The sequence below is a fragment of the Rana temporaria genome, chromosome 3, assembly GCF_905171775.1.
Source record: "Rana temporaria chromosome 3, aRanTem1.1, whole genome shotgun sequence".
Taxonomy (NCBI): Eukaryota; Metazoa; Chordata; class Amphibia; order Anura; family Ranidae; genus Rana; species Rana temporaria.
The window spans coordinates 144,383,831-144,408,810 of NC_053491.1; the positions used below are offsets into that span (position 1 = coordinate 144,383,831).

Sequence of the window (24,980 nt, forward strand, 5' to 3'; positions counted from 1 at the left end):
GTGTGTTTTGGGTCAGTCAGGCTGGAATTCCCTTCCACGACCCATTTTCAATGCCCTGGCTGAGGGAAGGAGGTTCTGACCCAAGATTTGACAGTATATGGCCCGTCCATCATCTCTTTGATGTGGTGAAGTTGTCCTTTGTCCTTCGCAGAAAAACACCCCCAAAGCATAATGTTTTCACCTCCATGTTTGACGGTGGTGATGGTGTTCTTGGGGTCATAGGCAGCATTCCTCCTCCTCCAAGGCTTGAATTGATGCCAAAGAGCTTGATTTTGGTCTCCTCTGACCACAACACTTTCACCCAGTTCTCCTCTGAATCATTCAGATGTTCATTGGCAAACTTCAGAGGGGCATGTACATGTGCTTTCTTGAGGAGGGGAACCTTGCAGGCGCTGTAGGATTTCAGTCCTTCAAGGCATTGTGCGTTACCAATTGTTTTCTTGGTGACTATGGTCCCAGCTGCCTTGAGATCATTCACAAGATTCTCCCGTATAGTTCTAGGCTGATTCCTCACCGTTCTCATGATCATTGAAACTCCACAAGGTGAGATCTTGCATGGAGCCCCATATCGTGGGAGATTGACAGTTATTTTGTGTTTCTTCCATTTGTGAATAATCGCACCAACTGTTGTAACCCTCTCACCAAGCTGCTTGGCATGGTCTTGTAGCCCATTCCAGATTTGTGTAGGTCTACAATCTTGTCCCTGTCTACCTTGGACATCTCTTTGGTTTTGACCATGGCAAAGAAATTGGAATCTGATTGCTTCTGTGGACAGGTGTCTTTCATACAAAAAAGCAAGGGAAGAGGTGCCTCTAAGTGTAGATGTTTTAACGTAATTTAATATGTAATAGAGTACAGGCAACTCACATTTAAGAAGTTAAAAATAGGCATTGTACAGGTTTCTTTAGAGGTGTTCATCAGTTCTGTCACTTGTGGTCCTTCTCCTGCTGGGCACTTGTGCTGAGCGAAGCTGTCTTTCACCGCTGTAGGATGTTGAGGCCGGCGGCGGTGGGGAAGAAAGCTTGTAGGCCAGTCAAACAAAGTGGAGGTGTTTGTAGCAGTAGGATGGCACTGGTGACGTCACTGGGTTATGCGACGCGTTTCCTGAGCGTACGAACTGCGGTGGTGCGGCAGTCACGCTCCTTTATCAAGCGACAGAACTGATGACAACCTCTAAAGAAACCTGTACAATGCCTATTTTTAACTTCTTAAATGTGAGTTGCCTGTACTGTTTTACATATTAAATTACGTTAAAACATCTACACTTAGAGGCGCCTCTTCCCTTGCTTTTTTGTTACAGTCTCGGAACACGGTTTCTGTTCTCCAATGATGGCAGCCCTGAGGTTATAGTTGTGACCCTTGCAAAAAACTCTCATCCGTCCATCCCCGGATTTTTTCCAAAACCCCCCCCCCCCTCCTCCTCTACCTGGAGCATTAGACTCTTTCTGTACTGTGCAAATCTCATGCACACTATCTATTTATTTATTTATATATATTTTACATATATATTTATTATCACCTTCATTGTTGCATAATATTAAGGAATCGTTGTATTTAGAAATTGTGCATTTTTCTCCTTGTATACTGTCTTTCATACAAGTAACAAGATGAGATTAGTAACAATCCCTTTGAGAGTGCTCCTAATCTCAGCTTGTTACCTGTATAGAAGACACCTGGGAGCCAGAAACCTTACTGATTGATAGGGGATCAAATGCAGTGCATCCGGAAAGTATTCACAGGACTTCACTTTTTTTCACATTTTATTATGTTGGTCTTATTCCAAAATTGATTACATTCATAATTTCCCTCAATATTCTTCAAACTATATTCCATAATGACAATGTGAAAGAAATTTATTTGAAATCTTTGCAAGTTTATTAAAAATAAATACATTTAAAAAATGTATGGAAATATTCACATCCATTGCCATGACACTCAAAATTGAGCTCAGGTGCATCCTGTTTCCACTGATCATCCTTGAGATGTTTCTACAACTTGATTGTAGTCCACCTGTGGTAAAGTCAGTTGATCGGACGTGATTTGGAAAGGCACACCCCTGTCTATATAAGGTCCCACAGGTAACAATGCATATCAGAGCACAAACCTAGCTATGAAGTATAAGGAATTGTCTGTAGACCTCCGAGACAGGATTGTATTGAGGCACAGGTCTGGGGAAGGGTACAGAAAAATGTCTGCAACATTAAAGGTCCTAGTGAGCACAGATGCCCTCCATCATCCATTAAAATGAAGACGTTTTAGGACTCTTCCTAGAGCGGGCCTCCCGCAAAACTGAGCAATCAGGGGAAAAGGGCCTTCGCAAGGGAGGAGACCAAGAACCGGATAGGCACTATGACAGAGTTCCAGCATTTCTTTGTGGAGAGAGGAGAACCTTCCAGAAGAACAACCATTTCTGCAGCACTCCACCAATCAGGCCTGCATGGTAGAGTGGCCAGATAGAAACCACTCTTCAGTAAAAGGCTCATGACAGTCCGCCTGGAATTTGACAAGTCACCTAAAGGACTCAGACCATGAGAAACAAAATTCTATTGTCTGATGAAACAAAGATTGAACTCTTTGACCTGAGTTGTAAGTGTCATATCTGAAGGAAACTAGGCACCGCTCATCACCTGGCCAATACCATCCATACAGTGAAGCATGGTGGTGGCAGCATCATGCTGTGGGCATGTTTTTCTGCAGCAGGAACTGGGAGTCTGGTCAGGATCGATGAAAAGATGAATGCAGCAATCTACAGAGACATCCTTGATGATGAAAACCTGCTCCAGAGCAATCTGGACCTCAAACTGGGGCGAAGGTTCATCTTCCAACAGGACAACGACCCTAAGCACGCAGCCAAGATAACAAAGGAGTGGCTACGGGACAACTTTGTGAATGTCCTTGAGTGGCCCAGCTGGAGCCTAGACTTGAACCCAATTGAACATCTCTGGAGAGATCTGAAAATGGCTGTGCACTAACGCTCCCCATCCAACCTGATGGAGCTTGAGAGGTCCTGCAAGGAAGAATGGGAGAAACTTCCTAAAAATAGGCGTGCCAAGCTTGGAGCATCATATTCAAAAAGACTTGAGGTTGTAATTGGTGCTTCAAAAAGTATTGAGTAAAGGCTGTGAATACTTATGTACGTGTGATATATATATATATATATATATATATATATATATATATGTGTGTGTGTGTGTGTGTGTGTGTGTGTGTGTGTGTGTATGTATATATATATATGTATATAAATAATATATATGTGTGTATATGTATGTATGTATGTATGTATATATGTATATATATGTAAATGTATATATATGTATATGTGTGTGTGTGTGTATATATATATATATAATATACATATACATATTTTTTTTTTTTTTTTGCAAAGATTTCAAAAAAAGTTTTCACATCTTCATGAGGTATTGTTTGTAGAATTTTGAGAAAAATAATGAATGTAATCCATTTTGAAATAAGGCTGTACCATAACAAAATGTGGAAAAAGTGAAGCACTGTGAATACTTTCCAGATGCACTGTACTTATTTCACTCATTGAAATGCAAATCAATTTATAACTTTTTTGAAATGCGTTTCTCTGGATATTTTTGTTATTCTGTCTCTCATTGTTATAATAAACCGACCATTAAAATTCTAGACTGATCATTTCTTTGTCAGCGGGTAAATGTACAAAATCAGCAGGGGATCATATACTTTTTTTCCCCGATGCTTTGGAAGCTCTCTGTGGATCATGGCTTTTGCTGTAGGATGCGCATTAGAAAATGTCAGGAAAGACCTACTAGAACAGCTGAACTTTATTTGGGGTTTATCAGAGACACTTTAAACGAGGGGGGGGGGTGTGTACTGACTCCTATTTAACATGAGTTTGAATGTGAGTGCTTAATTCTTAACACAGCTATGTCCCCAGTTATAAGAGGGTGTGCACACTTATGCAACCACATTATTTTCGTTTTACTACCCCCTCTTCCTAAAACATGTCAGTTTGCTGGTCAATTGAGTTGTACAGTTGATGGGTCAAATTAAAGGTGGAAAAAGTTCTGAAATTATTTATCTTTGTCAATTTTTTTACATCACAGTAACCTGACATTTTAACAGGGGCATGTAGACTTCTTATATTCACTGTTTAACCCAGTTTTGTTAGAATCTTGTGTCCCCCCTCCCAAAAAGATTCCAAGAAACCGTTTCTTTGAGGGTGGCTGCCCAATGGATACATTTTTTCCTTAAACATGTCTCAGTGCTTATGGCAAGAAGAGAGAAGGTCATTCTAGCGCAACAGTAATTTCACTGATCACCCAGACATATTCCAGGGGTTAATAACCTGCCCATGGCAAACATTACATGGGATCTTTGGTAAATATTATTTATTCTGTATCTCTTTATGGTTCAGTTTAACATTGCATATTTTATATTACTGAGCATTAATGTGGGCGCGTTTATTTTGTTGGCTATTGTATTTGGAATTGTGTTCTTCTTTAGAAAGGTAAATTACTTTGTATATTTGTAATCCTGATAAAAAAGACACTATTGTAAACCTTTTATGATCTATGGGGACTACAAAGAAATTAAAAAATTATGAGCTTCCAGGTCTTTAAGCACTGTTACCATGATGCATGCCATGATGGTTTCATTGCATTATTTTGTGTGTTTACAGTGCAGGAAGCTGTTAAAAGTGACACTGCTAAGGCCCATGCAAAATGTGTTGCACTAGAGTAGCATCAGTTGGGTAACATCGTACTGTATAAGAAAACTCCTCAGACCTCTTAGAATAATGGTACATATCAGTATAGCTTGTACTTGAGCCTTTGGCTTGAATGGTTGAGAACATTTTGTATTTTATATTGTATCACGTTGTGTTTCAGGCTTCATCGGAACAGCCTGAGAGGAGTAAATCAGCTGCTTTTTAACATATTCTCAATTGCTGCCAATTGTTTAAATATTGGAACACTTCCGAAACATGATTGTTTAATCAATCCTGCCAATGCTAATTTTTGGAGGAGCCACGATACAAATCAGTTTGTATAGCAGCCGTATTCATTTGTTACCTAGAAAAAGGTTTTGCATATTTTCTGCATTGAGTGTTAAACCGTTACTAATAAATACAACTCATATAGGTATAAATTTTAAGATCGATAGCAAAGCCATTTTATTTATTATGATGAATATTTTTTTTCTTTTTTTAACTGCTACTGTTTCTCAAACTTTTGTAGCCAATACTCCCTTTTGAGCTGCAGGGTCTGGGGAGGTAGAAAGTGAAACACAGAAGATCTTTTGGCTCTATCAGGGGAGGAAAAGAAAGTTGTGAGATTTATGGGTTATACTGCCACCTACAGGAGAATTGGACACCGGAAGCACTAAAACGGTTGGCCAATATAATCTGCCCCCTCCCGTCATGCCTCAGTTTCTTTCTAGTGTCTTTGGAGAATGAATGTCCTTTCTCCACGGAGAAAAACTACCATTTTTTTTTCTTTTTATCCTGGAAATTATTCTTTAACCACTTACCCCCCGGACCATATTGCTGCCCAAAGACCAGAGTACTTTTTGCGATTCGGGACTGCGTCGCTTTAACAGACAATTGCGCGGTCGTGCGACGTGGCTCCCAAACAAAATTGGCGTCCTTTTTTTCCCACAAATAGAGCTTTCTTTTGGTGGTATTTGATCACCTCTGCGTTTTTTATTTTTTGCGCTATAAACAAAAATAGAACGACAATTTTGAAAAAAATGAATATTTTTTACTTTTTGCTGTAATAAATATCCCCCAAAAATATATAAAAAAACATTTTTTTTCCTCAGTTTAGGCCGATACGTATTCTTCTACATATTTTTCGTAAAAAAAAATCGCAATAAGCGTTTATTGATTGGTTTGCGCAAAAGTTATAGCGTTTACAAAATAGGGGGTATTTTTATGGCATTTTTATTAATATTTTTTTTACTAGTAATGGCGGCGATCAGCGATTTTTTTTTCGGTATTGCGACATTATGGCGGACACTTCGGACATTTTTGACACATTTTTGGGACCATTGGCATTTTTATAGCGATCAGTGCTATAAAAATGCATTAGATTACTATAAAAATGCCACTGGCAGTGAAGGGGTTAACACTAGGGGGCGAGGAAGGGGTTAAGTATGCCTGGGTGTGTTCTTACTGTGGGGGGGGGGGTGGCCTCACTAGGGGAAACACTGATCCTCGGTTCATACATTGTATGAACCGAAGAAAAGCATTTCCCCTGCTGACAGGAACGAGAGCTGTGTGTTTACACACACAGCTCCCGTTCCCCGCTCTGTACCGAGCGATCGCGTGTGCCCGGCGGCGATCGCGCCCGCCGGGCACACGCACGGGAGTCGGGGGCGAGCGGGGGGCGCGCGCGCGCGCCTCCGGCGGCGCGCGTGCGCCCCCTAGTGGCGGCTAAAAGGTAGGACGTCATAATACGTGATCTCGCCTAGGAGAGCCACCTTGTGGACGTATTATGACGGTGCGGCGACGGCAAGTAGTTAAATAAGTTGCTTTATTCACTAAAGAGTCAAGGGACCTCCCTTTGCAGGTTTCCAGATCAGCTGATCCTTGGTACTGCCTTGAAGGCCATTCCTGGACACTCATGTGCAGAGTCGGCCTGTAATGTAACCCTAGGGTGGTGGGGTCTCAGGGCACCTAATGTCTTGTTAGTCACAGAGAGCTTTACAGATCCAGGACTGATATATCCACCAGTGTGAGCCTGTCCCTGAAGACTCCTTTGGAATATTCCTACTGGAGATGCAAAAACTATTTGGAATGGTACTGTTGGCTGCAGGGTGCTCTTCAGGCCACCACTGCAGTAGATCATGCAGAGATCTGCTCCCCTTTTTATCCATATACGTTCACTACTTTGTGGCCATGTAGTCTATTTTTTATTAAATGATGCAAACATTTTCTGCCTTCTTGTAGCATCCACCATGTTTGTTTATTTGGCAGAAGGCATGCAGGTTATTTGTGTTTGTGTGCACTGCTGTGTACTCACTACAAATCCAATAGTACATAGTAGCTTGTCCATCTTAGGAGACATCAGGAAAAGGCTGGCTACGCTGCTCGTTAAAGTGGAAACATGGAGTATGAACATAGCCACCCTCTAACAGGAAGTTAGATCACAGCTGCAACAAAAGAATACAGAATACATTATCTGAAGAAAATATATTTTTTAAACGAACGTTTAATGTCCCTTTTAAGGATTTTAAGAGTCCAGTGCTGGGACACAATGTAGAACCAAAAATCAAAATAATTCCGCGCTGTCTGTAAATGGTGAGCAGCTACAGAACCAATTGACAAGTGGAAAAACAACCTAAACACATACATGTAGCGCTAAAGTGTAACCAATGATGGAAACACTGAGTTAAACTATATATACATATATCTGTGAATACATGTGTCAAATGAATATGTGAAGAAAACAGTCTCTGTAAAAAATGGTGATAGTCCAATGAAATTGAAGGTGATATTGCTCCCTTATTCCAAACGTGTAAATGAATATACAAAGGAAAGAAGAAGCCGTCACCATCTGGAGAGAGGCTTACTGGAAGAATTGAACCCTGAGGAACATACGTTCAAAAGGGTCAATCAGACATGATGTAAAAATAGCTATTTTTCATTCTACAGGAACCAGCCAAGAAATACCAGCAGCACCTCCCCCCCCACCCCTTCGCTCTGTCCTGGGAGAAACCTATAGATCCAGTTCCCACCTCTGGAGAGTGAGAGAGACCCCCCCCCCCCGCCCGACCACCGGACAATACCCAGCAGGACCTGCCTTGGCTGAGGATTGCATGCAGTCTAACATATCCTTTTAGGATAGTTTGGTGCCTGTGAGGTTAAGTCTACTGTCATAACTCCTAGGCAAAAGTATGCCATTTAAGTAGTTATTTACAACCTGAGCAACCTGTGTCTGAATTCTCCAAAGTTACCAGTCTGTCTCCTGAAAGGAATCCAATCTGTGAAATCTTCCCAGTACTACAACCAGTTTTGTATTGTGAAGCAAAAAACATAAATCCCTGGAAACAGGACTGAGGGATGACCGTGGTTGATCACCCCCACGTGGCTTATGCCTGGTAAATTATATTTAAAGGGACTTGAGGGGGATATTGCAAAAGTATCAAAAATCCATCTTATTTATGTATATTTATCACATACCAGGTGATGGAGGCCAATGGATAGAGGGCCTCTTTTGCAGCTAAGTTCCAGACTCCTCTGAAGGTGTGACAGGAGTCGGGCACAAAGTAGCACAGGTCACCTGTGGAGTTGCTTGGTGAAGGACTCGGGAATGCTGCTGATGTGATGAACAGAGTTTGCAGGCAGGTGGCACTCGTGAGGTGTGACAGGTCTGGAGAATCACTGAGACAGTAGGGTATTCACAAGCCGGGGTCGGGAACCAGATGGGAAGCGGAGCAGACTAAGTCAGGTGGAAGCTGAGGTGAGATGCAGGCAGGGGGTATCCATTAGACAGGCCGGGGTTAGGGACTGGAGACAGGCAGGAGACAGGTCAGAAACTAGGGATCACAGGAGCAAGGAATCGCAGGAACACAGGTAACAAGTTGAAGATCAATCATCAACTTCAACCACTGACAGATTTCTATATATAGGCCCATGTGAAGTGCTGATGGAGATTCTGGGTCCAAGAGCCCTTCTCCTGCCATTGGTGCCTGAGAGATGCTGGGTCCCAGAGTTCTTCTCCTGCCCTGACAATATTATGCAAAATACAACAAGATTCAAATAGTACCTCTACCTTCCTAACGATAATAAACCCTTCATCGTAGACCAATAAAAATTACATTTATTTACTAAAGGAAAATCCACTTTGCACTACAAGTGCATTGCAAGTGCACTTGGAAGTGCAGTCGCTGTACAGCATTTTGGCTTGCGCATGATTGGATGAGCTTCCCCTCATTTCAGATCTACAACGACTGCACATCCACTTGTAGTGCAAAGTGGATTTGTCTTTCGTAAATAACCCACATTGTCTTGCTTAACAAACTAACAAGCTGGTTCTTGCCTACCGGCCAAGTGTATGCAAAGTGTGCAGTCAAATATCAATTGCATATATTAAATTATAGTGAGGACTGCAGTACTTCATCCACAGCTGGTGGCAATAAAGTCTTGTGTACGCCATACAAAGTCCAGATGCCTAAAGTAAGTGGCATAGTGTAATGGACTTCAGAGTGTAACTAAGGAGAAAGCTATTTAGGATGCGAGGAAGCAGTTAGCAAAACAGTGGCATTTAGAGCAGTTGGCATAGGCAAGCAGGCTGGAGCAGAGAGACAGTAACTTAAATAGTCACTAAGCATAATAAAGTTACTGTGCCATCATGTGGAATCCCCAATGCATATAGTGTTTTGTAATTTATGTGGTCCTCACCCACAGCAACAGAGAACTTGTATGAATTAAAAGGTCATTCAGTTCCGCAGAGAGGCAGATTTTCCAGCCATCATACCCCACCACAGTCATATAGCGGAGGAGGTAATAATTGAAACAAATGTGGTGAGAGAGGTCGCTCTAGAGGTAACGTGGCTCTAGGACTCCCCATTATCTTGAACATGGGGGTTATGGATATAATGGCTCCCCTGGGAGAACCAGAGATTATCCAGCACCTCATGACATTGACTCTTGTTATTACGATCATCCTTTGCACAACAGATTTTCCCCACTTTATAACACTCATAATGGAGAAGACCAAATGTATAGGAGTAATGATTATGATCGACTTCCACTATGGAAAACAGGATTTTCATCAGGACACACAGGAAAGAAAAAGGTCTTCGGACCCGAGAGAGGTTCAAGAGGGGGAGGAAAACCCAGAGGAGAAAAAAGGACTTGATGGGCAAAGGAGTATATAATCTTGGTACTAACTACTCAAGAATTAACTATTTTGGACAAAGGCTTAAAATTTGCTCCCCAGAAAAAATTGGATAGATTTTATACATTCATAGATATCCACAAATTTGTTAAACAATATACTGTTGAATATTAATCTAACACGTCTCATCATTTTCAAAGAGCTGCCAATTCAGGTACGGTACACTCTATCCAAACCTTCTTTGTTCAGTCCGCCTGTACCAGCGACTCCAGCTGTTACCATTTTTTGTGATTTGGTTTTGAAGGATCTAGCCAAACTTCCCACTAAAAAATATTCAATCAGTCCTTTTCTATGGCAGGGTTTAAATCACTGTGCGATAGGAAGGATCTTGTGGTCTGTCCTGCCGACAAGGGCGGTGGCATTGTTATACAGGACAGCTCAGATTACGTTAATGAAATGTACAGGATACTTTGTGACCATGATACATATAAGGAACTTCCCAGTAATCCCACTGTCCCATTTAAAAGGGAATTGGCAAAACTGGTTTTGAAGGGATTTAATGAACAGATCTTGAATAAAAAAGAAAGGGCTTGTTTGGTACCCATAATTCCAGTCATGTATCATTTATACCCACTGATGGCTGTCTCCATCAATCCTGGCTACAATCGGTTCCTTGCAGTCAGTTTTTGAGATTGTGTAGGAACTACACTGATGTGGACACCTTTTTGGTCCAAGCGTCAACTCCTAAACAGAGATTTATTGAGAGAGAATTTGACCCAATGTTATTGACCTCAGAATTACTGTACATAAGGTGGCAATGGTAGATGACTATTTTTTAAATGTTTTATGCTCACTTCATTTTCACTCCAGCATAGAGAGATTAAAACTGTCATTAATCATCATTGGGATATACTTAGAAATTATCGGATTCTGGAAACTGCGCTTCCGGAACGACTGAAAGTCATTTTTAGGGGTGCTCCCTTCTTACGAAGTAAAATTGCCCCCAATACCATTATTCCCCCCCCCCCCAACATGTCCTTTGTTTTTTCATAATTTAGTAGGCTACTTTCCTTTCAAAAAATGCATAGTATGTCGTCAATATAACTCATGTGGGAGACACAAAAGTTTGGAATTCAAATCCAATGTCACCAATCGAGCGTATCCTATTAAAATATTCTGCACTTGCGCCACCAAACATGTCGTGTACATGATCACCTGTCTCTGCGGTAAACAATATGTGGGTCGCACGATCCACACGTTTTCCATTAGGGTAGGTGAGCATATTGTCAGGATCAAAAGTGGTGATATCAAGCATAACATGCCTAGGCATTATAGAGACCACCATAGTCTGGATCCCAGGGGTTCACAATTCCTCATCCTTGACAAATATATCCCTCCGTGGAGAGGAGGGGCTATGACCCGTGGGGTCTCACATTTAGAAACATATTGGATATACCAATTGCAGTCATGCTCCCCCTTTGGACTAACCATAGAGTGGGATATTAATGATTTTATTAGTGAAGCCTGACGTTATATTATTTTGGATACTATGCTTCATTACATGTTATATATATCAATAAAGTTCCTGTACTATTATTATGAATTTTATCATGATTTTTGTCATTATATTGGACCCTACTTTGAACATCAGCTCTGGGATATATTTAACATTTTCCCTATGTGAGGTTTCCTAATTTTTGACTTTTTTATATAATTTTTTTTTTTTTAAATAATTTTAACATTTTTTTATACCCTCTGATCTCTATGAGAGGCTATTGAGTATCCAGGATATGTATATAATTTCTTGTCCTGGATGTTATAAATGTTTTTAACATAAAACGGCTTCCAAGCAATTCACATGATGGAATATGATGTAAATGCCGTGGAACACAGTCTCTGCCGGTGATGATGTAGTCTCCGGGTTAGTTTCTGAGATCTGTGTCTCGCTAACAATGGCGCCATTTTGTTGGTTATCAGAGGCTGTTTATTTTGGGTTTACATCATATCCGTTTCCTGCCTGGTAAAACAAGGCTTGAGACGTACGTATGTGAACATAGTCTTTGTTGGTGATGACGCAGCTTCCGTGTTAGTTTCTGAGGCCTGTGTCTCACTAACGGCGGTGCCATTTTGTTGGTTATCAGAGGCCGCTTATTTTGGTTTTACACCACTTCCGCTTTGCCAAAACGAGGCTTGAGATGTACGCGGCAGCGGCGCCATTTTGGCTGAAACTGGAAGTGACCACAGAAATGCACAAATTGGCAGACGAAGCTGCTGTTCATTATGGTGGTACCTATTATCTATAAATACACAGTGACCACAGTTGATCAGCACCCCAGATGATGCCTTATAAGCGTTATACTTATATCACTGTCACTTTTTTACAAACGCTTTTTTACTACTGAAATGTGAGTGTAATTCCTCTGTTTATTTATTAAATATTTATTTAATTCTCTACGGAATTATGCTATGTGCCTTCCTTCTTCTTTTATCTACTTTGAATGTTTGGGCTGATTGCCTGTTTTGATTAAACCAACTGACATCCACCGTCCTGAACACCTTTCTGGAGGCTTTGTTCGTACAGTAAACCTGAATTCGTCCTGGGTACATTACTTCACAAAGTTTGACTCATTAGGTGTACACCTACTTGAGTTCAATCCCTCTGGTAAGCGTTTTGGTGCTTCTGGTGGTGGATCTCCTATCAATTTGTTTACCACAATGGTTGCTTTACACTTATGATTCAATTGATTGTCACTAATTATATTGGACAGTTTTTATATTGGATTCTTTTCACTTCTAAGGACTTTTTGTTGCTTTCAATTTTATGTCATTAGTTTACATCACTTTTGATCACTTCTTCAATTGCTTTTGCATGAAACTAAAGCATGATGGGAGTGGAAGGGGTTATATTGGCTGACTAAGAACTCCTGTGAACCCTGTGTCCCTTAACCACTGGTTTACTGCCATAGGTTTTTAAACAATAAGCTGTAGACTTTGAATACTTCAGTGCCTTTTTATAAATGACCACTGCACACATTTATGTTCTGTGATCTGATCTGTCGTCATATGGCTCTCACTGATGGCCCACTTTATAGTGCTAATTCGAGCGTCTCTGTACCTTGTGATTGCTGTGATGACTACTGTTTACATTTGAGAGCCCACCTCTTCCTTTCACTGCTGAGGAACTAATGAAAAAATTATCACCCATCAGAGCCAGATTACAAGCAGTATCAGATTTAGATTGTGTTTGTTGGATTATTTATTTATTTTACCGCTTTCATCACCCTTTTTCTCCTATATAGCTGATCTCTATCCTGACCTGTATAATAATTCCTCCGCTCCTTCTCTTACACATCTACACAAAACCCCTTCCTCTCCATCCTCCCACTGTATGTGACATGTACAAGCAGTAACTATTGTGCCATCACCATGCTTCATGTAGTAACCACTTCAATGCCATAATTTTCCTTCAGTTACAAAAAACTTTTGCCAAAAATGAGATCCTCTTGGGGTGTCGGCTTTCCAAAAAGAATCATTCATGTGATTTTTATACTGTCCTAGCATTTTAATTTAAAGAGAAAGTTAGGGAAGTGTTTTTTTTCCCCCCCAATGTTTTTGATTTATTTTCCCTTTTATATATAAAGAAACAAAAAACAACGGGTCATTATATATCACCAAAATAAAGCAACATATGTCTCAAATAAATGTTATAAAATAAATTTGGGTACAATGTTGCATGAAGTAGTTATGATTGGGCTCATGCATGAATTTGAATATTCAATCTCAATTTAGATAGTTAGGACTTGATTACTTTGCCTAGAGTGTAAGGGGGTCAGAGGTGACTTTGAGTGACTATGTAAATTTTTTGAATGCAGATACTGCACACTCAGAACATGGAAGTTGGTGTGAGAGGTAGGGCAACTGATGGTTACCTGTGACTTTCAGCAGCAAGACTAAGTTCACACATGTCCGGCTGTGGTTTGCAGTCTGGAGTCCGGTGCAGTTGTGTTCACCAGTTCAAGTGCGACTGAGGTGCAAATTTGTACTTAAATTTGCACCTAAACCGGACCCAAAATCGCACAGGACCCTTTTCAAAGATGGGCCGCAGCCACGCCGGACATGTGTGAACCGGCTCCATTGAAAGCTGGTCCGATTCACATGTTATGCGAATCAGATGCGGTTAAAAATTGGATGTGAACCGAGACTAAAGGTTTACATTTTTTTTTTTTTTTTTTACTGAAAAGACATTGAGGGGTTGATTTACTAAAACTGGAGAGTGCAAACTCTGGTGCAGCTCTGCATAGACACCAATCTTCTTTCATTTTTTTTTTTTCTTTATGTCAAAGCTTAATTGAACAAGCTGACGTTGGACGCTAATTGGCTGCCATGCAAAGCTGCACCAGATATTACACTCTCCAGTTTTTGTAAATCAACCCCTCAAGGTTTTTAAAATGATTTATTAAGTAGGGTCCTTTTTTTTATTATTATTATTATTTGTTTTTCACTTTGTTAATAAACACAAAATATCATACATAGGATTAACATATGCTGTCTTTACAGATTCCATTTGAATTGCTAGAAATGGTGCAGTCAGATATTAATAAATGTCTTCTCTTTCTCCACGTACTTCTGCATTAATGAGGTTGCTAAGCAACATACTGTAACCTTTGAATTATACATAAATCTATTGTTTTAAAAAAAGAATATTCATGCCATACTCCTGAATATAATCATCATTTTGAATGTTGGATTAAATACTGATTTTCAAATATTGATGACTGGTTCTTTGCATTTCTTTGGTTTTATTACACTTTCTAAACCAATTCTAGCAGTAAACTATATTAGTTTATCTGTATGCATGTTTGTGTGTACGTATGAGTGGAATTTAGTAGTTTGAGACATATGAATGAATATGCTAGGGAAGGGACATACTCTTTTAAGGAGTAAAATAATGTTTTCTCTTGAACCCACCATCCAATCGCCCAGCACAAAATTTCCTAGTAGGTAAAGCAGACTTTTTTCCTGCTATGCATCCTAAAATTAAAAGGGTAACTGCACCTGTGTTTTAAAAATCAATATGTCATATGCCTAGCACATTTAGTCAACAAAAATGTTTTGCCTATTTTCCCACATAAACTATGATGTTGCCATGGTCTCGCCAGTTTAGCTGTTTCCCAAATCGACCAAAGTGATGGCCACTTGCATTACCACTAACTGGCCATTCAGGCTCCTATGGAGAAACACGTATTCACAAAATACTCTTCTATGATCTAAGTCCCAGCATTCAAACCTGCTGAGGAAACTTAATAAACAAGTCAGCCAATAAATTCAGAGTTGATTGGTTGAAACACGAACATTAACAAAGTCCCGCTTTTTAACTCAGAGATCTGCGGCCCTCTACTGCCTGTATTTGTAAATATATTTTGCTCATTAATTACCACATCATTGGTTACAGACAGATACTTCCTGTCCCTGCGAACTGGGTCAGAAACCCAGATTGGAGTACTGTAATGATGATATATAAAGGGGAGTTTCCAGGCAGTAGAAGCCAAGAACTGAATCACATGACCTTATATACACAGGAGCAGCTGTATTTCAACCAGGCCAGAAGCAGAGACTATTAGGAAAACTGTGTTCCAATAGTTTAACTGCCGCTGTCTACAGCTTTTTTAAGTGTGTGTCTAAATTCTTGTGACAGATTTATCTCTGTCCTACTGTTATTATCTCACATAGACAGTGCCAAATAGCTAGATCTGTGCCACTGTATGTATGTATGTATGTAGTGGTCACCTTCCATTGTGTTAGTAGATGAACCTGTTTATTGCAGTAATTTATATGCAGCGCCTGTTATTTTAGTTAGCACAGTGTCTTCTGGTATGGGAATTCTATAACTAGTTTTAGCTCAGGGCTCAACCAGCACAGGCTATAGCCAGGTTAGGCATCTGATGGCCACTTTTGGTGGAGGTCTGTTTGCATGACAGATTAGAAACTAATAGGGATTAAGATGCAGAATAGATAGGCTGACTCTGAGTTTCAGTGACACGTGATGGTTTCTGCATGTTGGAATATGCATTCCAGGCTGGATGGCAATGGTCGGAGGATCTCCCCATCGGCATCCGTTTTTTTATTTTTGCATTGTAAAATATAAACTTTCAATAAAAATTGTCAAATATAAAAGAAAAAACTGATCACACTAAGCAGGAGAACACATCATGATCAGATTTCTAGCTGTGATATGACTTCAGCCTGCTATCCTCCTGACATGCCCCATCTGCACAGCCATTCACTGGGAAGTGCAGTGTACTGTTGCTTCCCCTCCCCCAGCTCTTATGCAGCTGAGAGCAGAGGGAATGTGGTCACTTATAAAAAGGGAGGGGGAGATATTTATAATGTTTTTTGTTCTATACATAAATGTTATGCCTTTTTACGCTCCACCTCAATTTAAGAAAGCAGAGAGACTTTCCTAACTTGGTAGATGGGCAGAGAGGGAGCAATGGCAGCTGAACAAAAAAATTCTTAGTAGGCCAATCATGATCACCTTCTCTGGCTACACATAGCCCTCCCCCTCTATCTCAGCTTACTATGGGTTAACAAAACGCCAACCTTCAGGAGGTATATGGGCGAAGCCAGACAGAAAAGCCCTTTCATAAAAAATTAAATAAAGAACGAGTGGCTGTAGCCAGCCAATTTATCAACCCCTAGCCATCCTTGCTAGACTAGGCCTCTATCTTGAGAAACACTCCCCTTCCATATCAAAAATAGAAGAAAGGATAAATGGAGGCAGGAGGTAAGCCAAAGAAAGGGGCGTCACCCATCATTACCATACCAGTAATTGTCTAGATACAAATCTTACATACAATCTGGTGCACACTAAGGGTTGGGAAACAGTCTAGCAATTACTACACACTTCTAGGGTTCCTCCAGCTATCCTGTAAGCTTGAATCCCAGTGTTAATCACCCTTCCCACTGTCCCCACACACCAGACACACAATAAACGATGGCCTGCCACCACCCAACAGTTTGTCCGCAGAGTGGTCTGCTGAGCCACCACACACACACAGATCTCCATCTGGCAGATCTGTTGGCTTACAATCTGCATGCAATCTGCCAACATACAGTGAAAATGCATACCGATTGGCACGTTACATAGACTGAGCACTTAGCCACTAAAATACAATAACCTCTCCAGCGATATGAGTCCGAGCTTAATACACAGAAGTGACTTATTAATTTTATCATTTAATATCCCGAAAGTGGGCAGCGCATACAAAGGAAAAGGAGTTACCAAAAAGATACAAAAAATACAGAAAGACACACAATTGGCACTTTGCTATGAAACTAAAAAGTGATAAAAACAGAAATAAAACTTTACTAAAGTCTATCCGTTAGTAGAAGCATACTGAAATATGTTGCACTCCCCAGTGTGGAACTGGCTTTGTGGAAGAACAACGTCCATATCTCAGGCTACATTTATTGAAATATGGATGTGGGCTAGGCTTTAGCCCTTGGCCAATCAACCCTGGGTGGTGTTTCTGTCTCAGCCCATAAGATGTTTTGTGTTCTGAAATTACCAGAGTCGAATTGGCCCAGAACGGCGCTGATTGCTGGGTCATGGATTGGATTTCCGATATCGCATCAGTCCGATTGCGACAGTACCAATCACTGCTTGCTTGCCGCAGTCAGGCGCCATATAACAATTTTGTGTATTTTTCTAGGAGTCTACACACGCTACAAATACAGATTGACATGTACGTGTAGCACAACATGTGTACCATCAAAAGGAATTATTTTCATCTCTCTGCCGCTAATATTTTAGCTTTTATGAGACATAAAATGGGTTCCTCAGATCTGATGATATAAATCAAAGTTTGCAGACCGGCCGGGGGCTGGTCTGAATGACTTCAGAAAGGTGGCAATCTATGTTTACTCATATGGGAACTTTTATTGGCATCTAGGTGTCAACTCTGGCCTAGAAACTGGTCCTGTCCTTTTCAAATGCTAATGAAAGAACATATGTGGCATAACTTATAATGCATACTATATTTTTAATAACCCAGAATTAAACTATATCTACAATTACACTACTTCTATCGTTCACGTCACATCTCGTTAAGGAAAAACAATCTTGCGCTTACATTTGTCACAACTAGGTAGAACATTCTACAATAATCATGCAATTTAGTGTCTCTCATCTTCCGCAGACCCGGATTACTAGGTTAGTGTGCTTGAGCCCAGGGTTCACAAGTCCGTGGTTCTGTAATCTGTTTCATTGGCGGGTCTGGCCAGGAATCCAGTTCAATTGGTTGAATACCTATATTTTTTTACCGTGTTTTTTTTTTTCTACACATGTAGGTCCAGCTCTGCAAATAGCTATTGCTGCAATTTCAGTACTTTAACTGAGCAATTACCTTCTGCTCTGCTTTTTTGTGTGGATGCCCTAGAACAAATACCAAGACACATCTCCAGCCTGTGAATGTCCTATATGCCCTTTTAAAGGAGGGTGTCTTTGGTAAGACACTTAACATATTGATTACAAATGTCACAGGAGGAATGCTTCTTCATACAATGGGTAGTTCAAAAATCCTCTTCCTCAGGAAGCCTCTACCTCAGAATGCAGAGCACCTCAACGTTTTACCCAGGCTTCATAAGCAGAGTTGGGTCACAAAGCCCTCTTCTCAATTAAAGATGCCCTCACTCCTAAGAGTGGGTTGACATTGGTTTGCTGCACTCTGGGTCACAGATGAGCCAGACTTATGAGTTCAATCAGTGGCTTCAAAATAGAATTAAAAACTCTACCCCCTCACTGCTTTACTCTGTCAAATCAACAACAATCTGCCTTTTGTACCAGGGAGTAGCTGTGCCAATGTCCTTAAAGGACAGGTTCAAAGGTTTTTAATCAAACCTGTTCACAGTACCAAAACACAACAGCGTATTCGCCCAATCATGAACCTACAGTCTCTAAACAGATAACCTCAAATTAGTAGCAGAAAAGTTTGGCAGATAAAACAGTTTACCTACAATCATGCCTAGAGTTGAGCTTTAATTTTCTTTTGAGATGAACACTGCTATAGCGGTACATTGGGGGTTATTTACTAAAGGCAAATCCACTTTGCACTACAAGTGCAAATTGCACTTGAAATTGCATTTGGAAGTGCAGTCGCTGTAGATTCTAGGGGGACTTGCTAGGAAGGTAAAAACAGCATTTTAGCTTGCACATGATTGGATAATAAAATCAGCAGAGCTTCCCTTCATTTCAGATCTACCCCTCAGAGTTACAGCGACTGCACTTCCAAGTGCACTTTCAGTGCAATTTCAAGTGCACTTTGCACTTGTAGTTTGTAGTTTGCCTTTCGGAAATAACCCCCCTCTGTTTTTCTTTTTTTGGTTAGGCCTTAACACACAAACAACTGTCTCTCATGATAGATATCACATTGTCACTTAGGAAAATTACACAAAAACAATCGGGCAACTCTGTGTCAAGGCTTGTTACCTGGCAGTGTTTTGTATTTGTGACAAACAGTATTCTACACTTCCCTTACTTTTAAGAAGATTTAAACACACACAATTCAGAAACAAGATGGAACAAGCAATGACTATATTTATGCAGCATGCACAGATACTTCTACCATGTTGCAAGAATGGCAACATTTACGTCTTGACTATATATAACAACAAAACCTGTGGAATGCCCAGGGAAAAACCAAGCCTACTTACCAACCAGCTCGCAGAACAGCCAATTAACCTATCTAACAGTATGCGTTAAAAACATTGCATTTGAAAACGCATGCAAGAGCCACACCAAGGCACCCTGTAATCTGTGGTCCTAACACTAAACAATGAGTGTCCCCACAATGGAGGCACATGCATTCTGATGGATAGATAGGGGCAGGTGGACTGAAGGGGAGCCACCCCTTCTTAAAGGCGCAGGAGCACACCAAACACCCAGCATGTAGCACAATGGCTGCAAAGGTGTTGGGGCGCTGCTGGACCAATACAAGCACCACAGGTGAAACATAAACGTGACCACCACATCTATAGCTGGCCATAGCAGTAAGTAGCATTGGAAGGCTAAAGCAGATAACCACAAACCTGGGGAATGCCCAGGAAAAACCAAGCCTACTTACCGACCAGCTCACAGAACAGCCAGTCTGGACTATTTAACCTTTGGTAAATGAGATGCTTTTCAATTGCTAAATGACCAGCGCAGTGAATTGAACAGGGTAAATGATATGGTCGTTTTGTATTTACATACAGTATTTCATGTGAAAACACTGAAGAAATTACACTTTGCTACAATGTAAAGTAGTGTACAGCTTGTATAACAGTGTAAGTTTGCTGTCCCCTCAAAATAAATCAACACACACCACAGCCATTAATGTCTAAACCACTGGCATCCAAAGTGAGTACACCCCTAAGTGAAAATGTCTCAAAGTGAGCCCAATTAGCCATTTTCCCTCCTTGGTGTCATGTGACTCGTTAGTGTTACAAGGTCCCTGGTGTGAATGGGGAGCTGGTGTTATCGCTCTCACTCTCTCATACTGGTCACTGGAAGTTCAACATGGAAAAGAACTCTCTGACAATTTGAAAAAAAGAATTGTTGCTCTACATAGATGGCCTAGGCTATAAAAAGATTGCCAAGATTCTGAAACTGAGCTGCAGCACAGTGGCCAAGACCATACAGTGGTTTAACAGGACAAGTTCCACTTGGAACAGGCTTTGCCATATTCGACCAAAAAAAAATTGAGTGTACGTGCTCAGCATCATATCCAGAGGTTGTCTTTGGGAGATAGACGTATGAGTGCTGCCAGCATTGCTGCAGAGGTTGAAGGGGTGGGGGGTCAGCCTGTCAGTACTAAGACCATATGCCACACACTGCATCAAATTGGTCTGCATGGCTGTCGTCCCAGAGGGAATATTCTTCTAAAGATGATGCACAAGAAAGCCCACAACCCGTTTTCTGAAGACAAGCAGACTAAGGACATGGGTTACTGGAACCATGTCCTGTGGTCTGATGAAACCAAGATAAACTTATTTGGTTAAGATGGTCTCAAGCGTGTGTGGCGGCAACCAGGTAAGGAGTGCAAAAAACAAGTGTGTCTTGCCTAGAGTCAAACATGGTGGTGGGAGTGTCATGGTCTGGGGCTGCATGAGTGCTGCTGGCACCAGGGAGTTACAGTTCATTGAGAGAACCATGAATGCCAACATGTACTGTGACATACTGAAGCAGATCCCCTCCCTTCGGAGACTGGGCCGCAGGGCAGCATTCCAACATGGTAATGACCCCAAACACACCTCCAAGATGACCACTGACTTGCTAAAGAAGCTGAAGGTGAAGGTGATGGAGTGGCCAAGCATGTCTTCAGACCTAAACCCTATTGAGCATCTGTGGGGCATTTTCAAGCGGAAGGTGGAGGAGCACAAGGTTTCTAACATCCACCAGCTCTGTGATGTCATCATGGAGGAGTGGAAGAGGACTCCAGTGGCAACCTGTGAAGCTCTGGTGAACTCTGTGCCCAAGAGGGTACTCGAAAATAATGGTGGCCACACAAAACATTGACACTTTGGGCCCAATTTTGACATTTTCACTTAGGGGTGTACTCACTTTTGTTGCCAGCGGTTTAAACATCAATGGCTGTGTTGAGATATTTTGAGGAGACCACAAATTTACACTGTTATACAAGATTTACACTCACTACTTTACATTGTAGCAAAGTGTAATTTCTTCAGTGTTGTCACATGAAAAGATATAATCAAATATTTACAAAAATGTAAGGGGTGTACTCACTTTTGTAAGATACTGTATATCATCCTACAAGTGTGATGTCTCAAAAATATGCAATTTGTTACTTGGTTATTCTTCCAAGATGTTTTTAAAAAGTTATTTTTCTATTTTTTTCTTCCCCTAAGGCGGACCTGTTATCTACAGAATGTTAATCTATCCTCCAACACGTCGTGCTCTATTTGTTGGTTGTGGATTGCAAATGTTTCAACAGTTGGCGGGCATCAACACAGTCATGTATGTATTTCATTTTCTAAATTTACAAAGATTGAGAATGTATGACACACTCTGAGCCCCCATTCACACAAGTGCAATTTCTAAACCAGCTACTGCCGCGCAGCACTGCACGACAATGGAAATCACATTATTCTCTATGTTCACATCAATGCAGTGCAGTTACAGTGTATTTTTATAAAAAATACAGGTGCTACTTTGGTGCAGTTGGAGCGTGATTTTGGCCACATAGACTTCAATGGAAACTAACCAAAAAGGTGTTGTAAATGCAATGTATATGGCAGAGTTTTATGTATAAAATCTAGTTTTCTTCTGCAAAAAAAAAAACTCAATACAAAATCGCACTGAAAATTGGATAGTGCTGCAGCTGCACTAGTGTCAACCTAGGCTTAATGTCAGTCTAGTACAGAACCACGGCAGCTCCCATTGCTTATGTTGTCAGAGGATCCTTGGACAGTCATACAACAATTTTCAAGATTAATCAGATTAACTGGTGTGAAACTATCTAGATGGCAAACTACCTGAAACAATTAGTTGACTTTTAACCCTTTTACTTCCAGGTTCGTACACCGTACGGACCTACAGAAGTGCCTGCAGGTGGCCAGGTCCGTATGACGTACAGACTTCCTTTCTCCCTCTATAAGCTCATGATCACTTCAATGACCATAAACTTATAGCAGAGTGGTTCAGCAGACTCTGTTGAATAATTCTAGAACTCTGATCAGCGGATTGCAATCTGCTGATCAGAGTTATTAACCTCAAATGTGACCACCCCACCCATGTTGCCGCTTTCCTGTCGCTTTCCTGTCCCCAGCCTCTCCACCTTCCGCCACTCTCCTTTTACTATCCCCTTCTTCCCCCAAGCACTGATTTCCCTATGAATCAGACTGTCATTTTTTTGAATGAATGAATGAGAAATGTATACAGATTCCTTATTCATTCACGTAAAGTACTGCAGAGAAAGGGACTATCTTCAGACCTTTGATATATCACCAAAGACTCCCCCCCACTCCCCAAAAAAAGAGTTAAATAAAAAAAAAGACAAAAACATAGTAGGACCCAGTGGCGGCTGGTGCTAAAAAAAAAAAAAAAATTCGTACTCACCCCTCCATGGCTTCCTCAGCTTCTCCTCTCGGCCAGGAACTGCACAAACAGAGCCGTTGCTCCCAATTTTACATCCATGTAGGTCCGCATGCATGTCCCTGAGCTCACACTGTCTGCGTTCAGGGTTATTGGGAACAGCAGCTATACCTGTGCAGCCGTTGTATACCAATTGACATAAATGGGACTGCCTGTACGGGAATGCACGGAACAACTGTGCATTCCTGTACAAGTAAATCTGGCCCTCCATGGGCGTACATTTTAGTATGCCACATGTGAACGATGCTTTAGTAGAAATTTTGCAGGAATTCTGTAAGTTGTGTTTTGTTTATGTGCACTATTAATGATTTGATGTGTATTTTTAGTGAAAATAGCAATATGATGAACATTTGCGCAATTATTGCATGGCCTAAGGGCCTAAAAAATCAGTAGCACTTTTTCTTATTGTACAGGTCATGTGCTTTCAGAAAATGTCTAGTTTGAGTAGTCTTTTTAAATTCTGAAAGCTGTAAGTGAAAAATGGTAACCTCACAGGTTTTTAGAGCAACTAGTTTTTTTTTTTTTTTTTTGCAATTCCTTGATTTTCCAAGTGTTGCAATTTGTAGTCAAACAGAGAAATGCAAATACAAAGCATAGTCAACATATAGAAGAAACAGTGAAACATTTCTCAATTCGATTTGCAAGCCAACCAACCTAGTAGAACACAGTATGTATGGTCAGGTAAAACAAATCCAGCTTGAAGATGGTCTACAGTTAATCAAGCCTGTGTGACAAATAAAGTAGCAATATGAGCGACCAAGCATGTAGACTCGTAAGCTTAAAAACTGTGCAATTATATTCTATTGTAACAAAATAATACAGAATACTGGGAAGCAGGCTTCCCGGTGGCCAGCTGGACCCAGAATTGGGATAATGAGACTGGGCTGGTGTATAGCAGGAGATGCAGATATCTGAAAGAGAACAGCACCCAGAACTGAGCCCAGTAAACAGGGAAGGGAGCAAATGTGAGAGGGAGAGAGGATAGGTAGGGGGCAGTTGTGAAGAGTAGAGGTAGGGAATTGAGCATCCCTTGTGCGAAAGAAAAATAACTAAGGTTAAGAAAGAGGGGTAGAGCCTCTAGCCCAGAGAATGGGGCTAATCTCAGGGGTTTAGACCAATTGCGACACAACTTAATACAGTTTTAATTTTTTCTAGGAATTTAGCAGGAATTTTGTACATTTTGCCATGTATGAAATAATGATTTTAGTGTATTCTTATTGAAATTATTGTTTTGATAAACATTTGCGCAAAAATATTGCGGTGCCTTAAAAATCAGTAGCACCTTCTTTTTATTCTACTGGCCATGTGCTTTCAGAAAATGTATGGTTTGGGGGGTCTTTTGCAAATTCTGAAAGCTGTAAGTGAAAAAAGTAAAACCTCCAGATTTTTAAAGAAATGTTTGCGTACGTCCGATTTTCACTATTTCTCAAAAAGGGACAATTTAAATTTACAAATATTTGTTATTTATTAAAATAATACAGGTTAAGCATTTTATATTTATTAGTATAATTTGCTGTGCTTGTACCTGCTAACAATGATTTTAGTGTTTAGGAGGACGTGTTTGGTGTGTCCTCTAGTAGATATGACACCTCATCCCTATACAGTAGATACAAAGTAGAGGAAGGGATGGAGGGATTATAACGGTGCCTGAACAAATCACATTAATTATTTTTAAAACAAAATTAAATGAAGACAACATTTTATTCAATTCAATTGAGTAAAAATTAGGACAATAAACTGTAGAATATACACTGAATTGGAATGAATATAGCACAATGTCCCAACATGTTTCACCAAATTGTTGGCTCAGGGGTGTGAAATTCAATCAGTGTAATAAATGCAGTCTATAAGAAAAACACAGTATTAATGAATAGCATACAAAGATTTTCAAAATATGGCTGAAAGTCAAAAGATATCCAAACAAAAGAGGGGTCCAAGGTATGAGTGCCTCAGAGACAGATTCAGTGCACAGGAATTTTAAAAATGACAAATATTTGTCATTTATT

General features: G+C 40.5%; 1 protein-coding gene across 1 annotated transcript in view; it reads left to right on the forward strand.

Annotated features, from left to right (window-relative positions):
- The window catches only part of SLC2A13 (solute carrier family 2 member 13), a 253,233-nt gene that overhangs the window by 151,988 nt on the left and 76,265 nt on the right, over nucleotides 1–24,980 (forward strand). Inside the window, 1 exon segment of the mRNA XM_040343614.1 lies at nucleotides 21,729–21,837. Within this exon segment, the coding sequence (XP_040199548.1) occupies nucleotides 21,729–21,837 (109 nt within the window).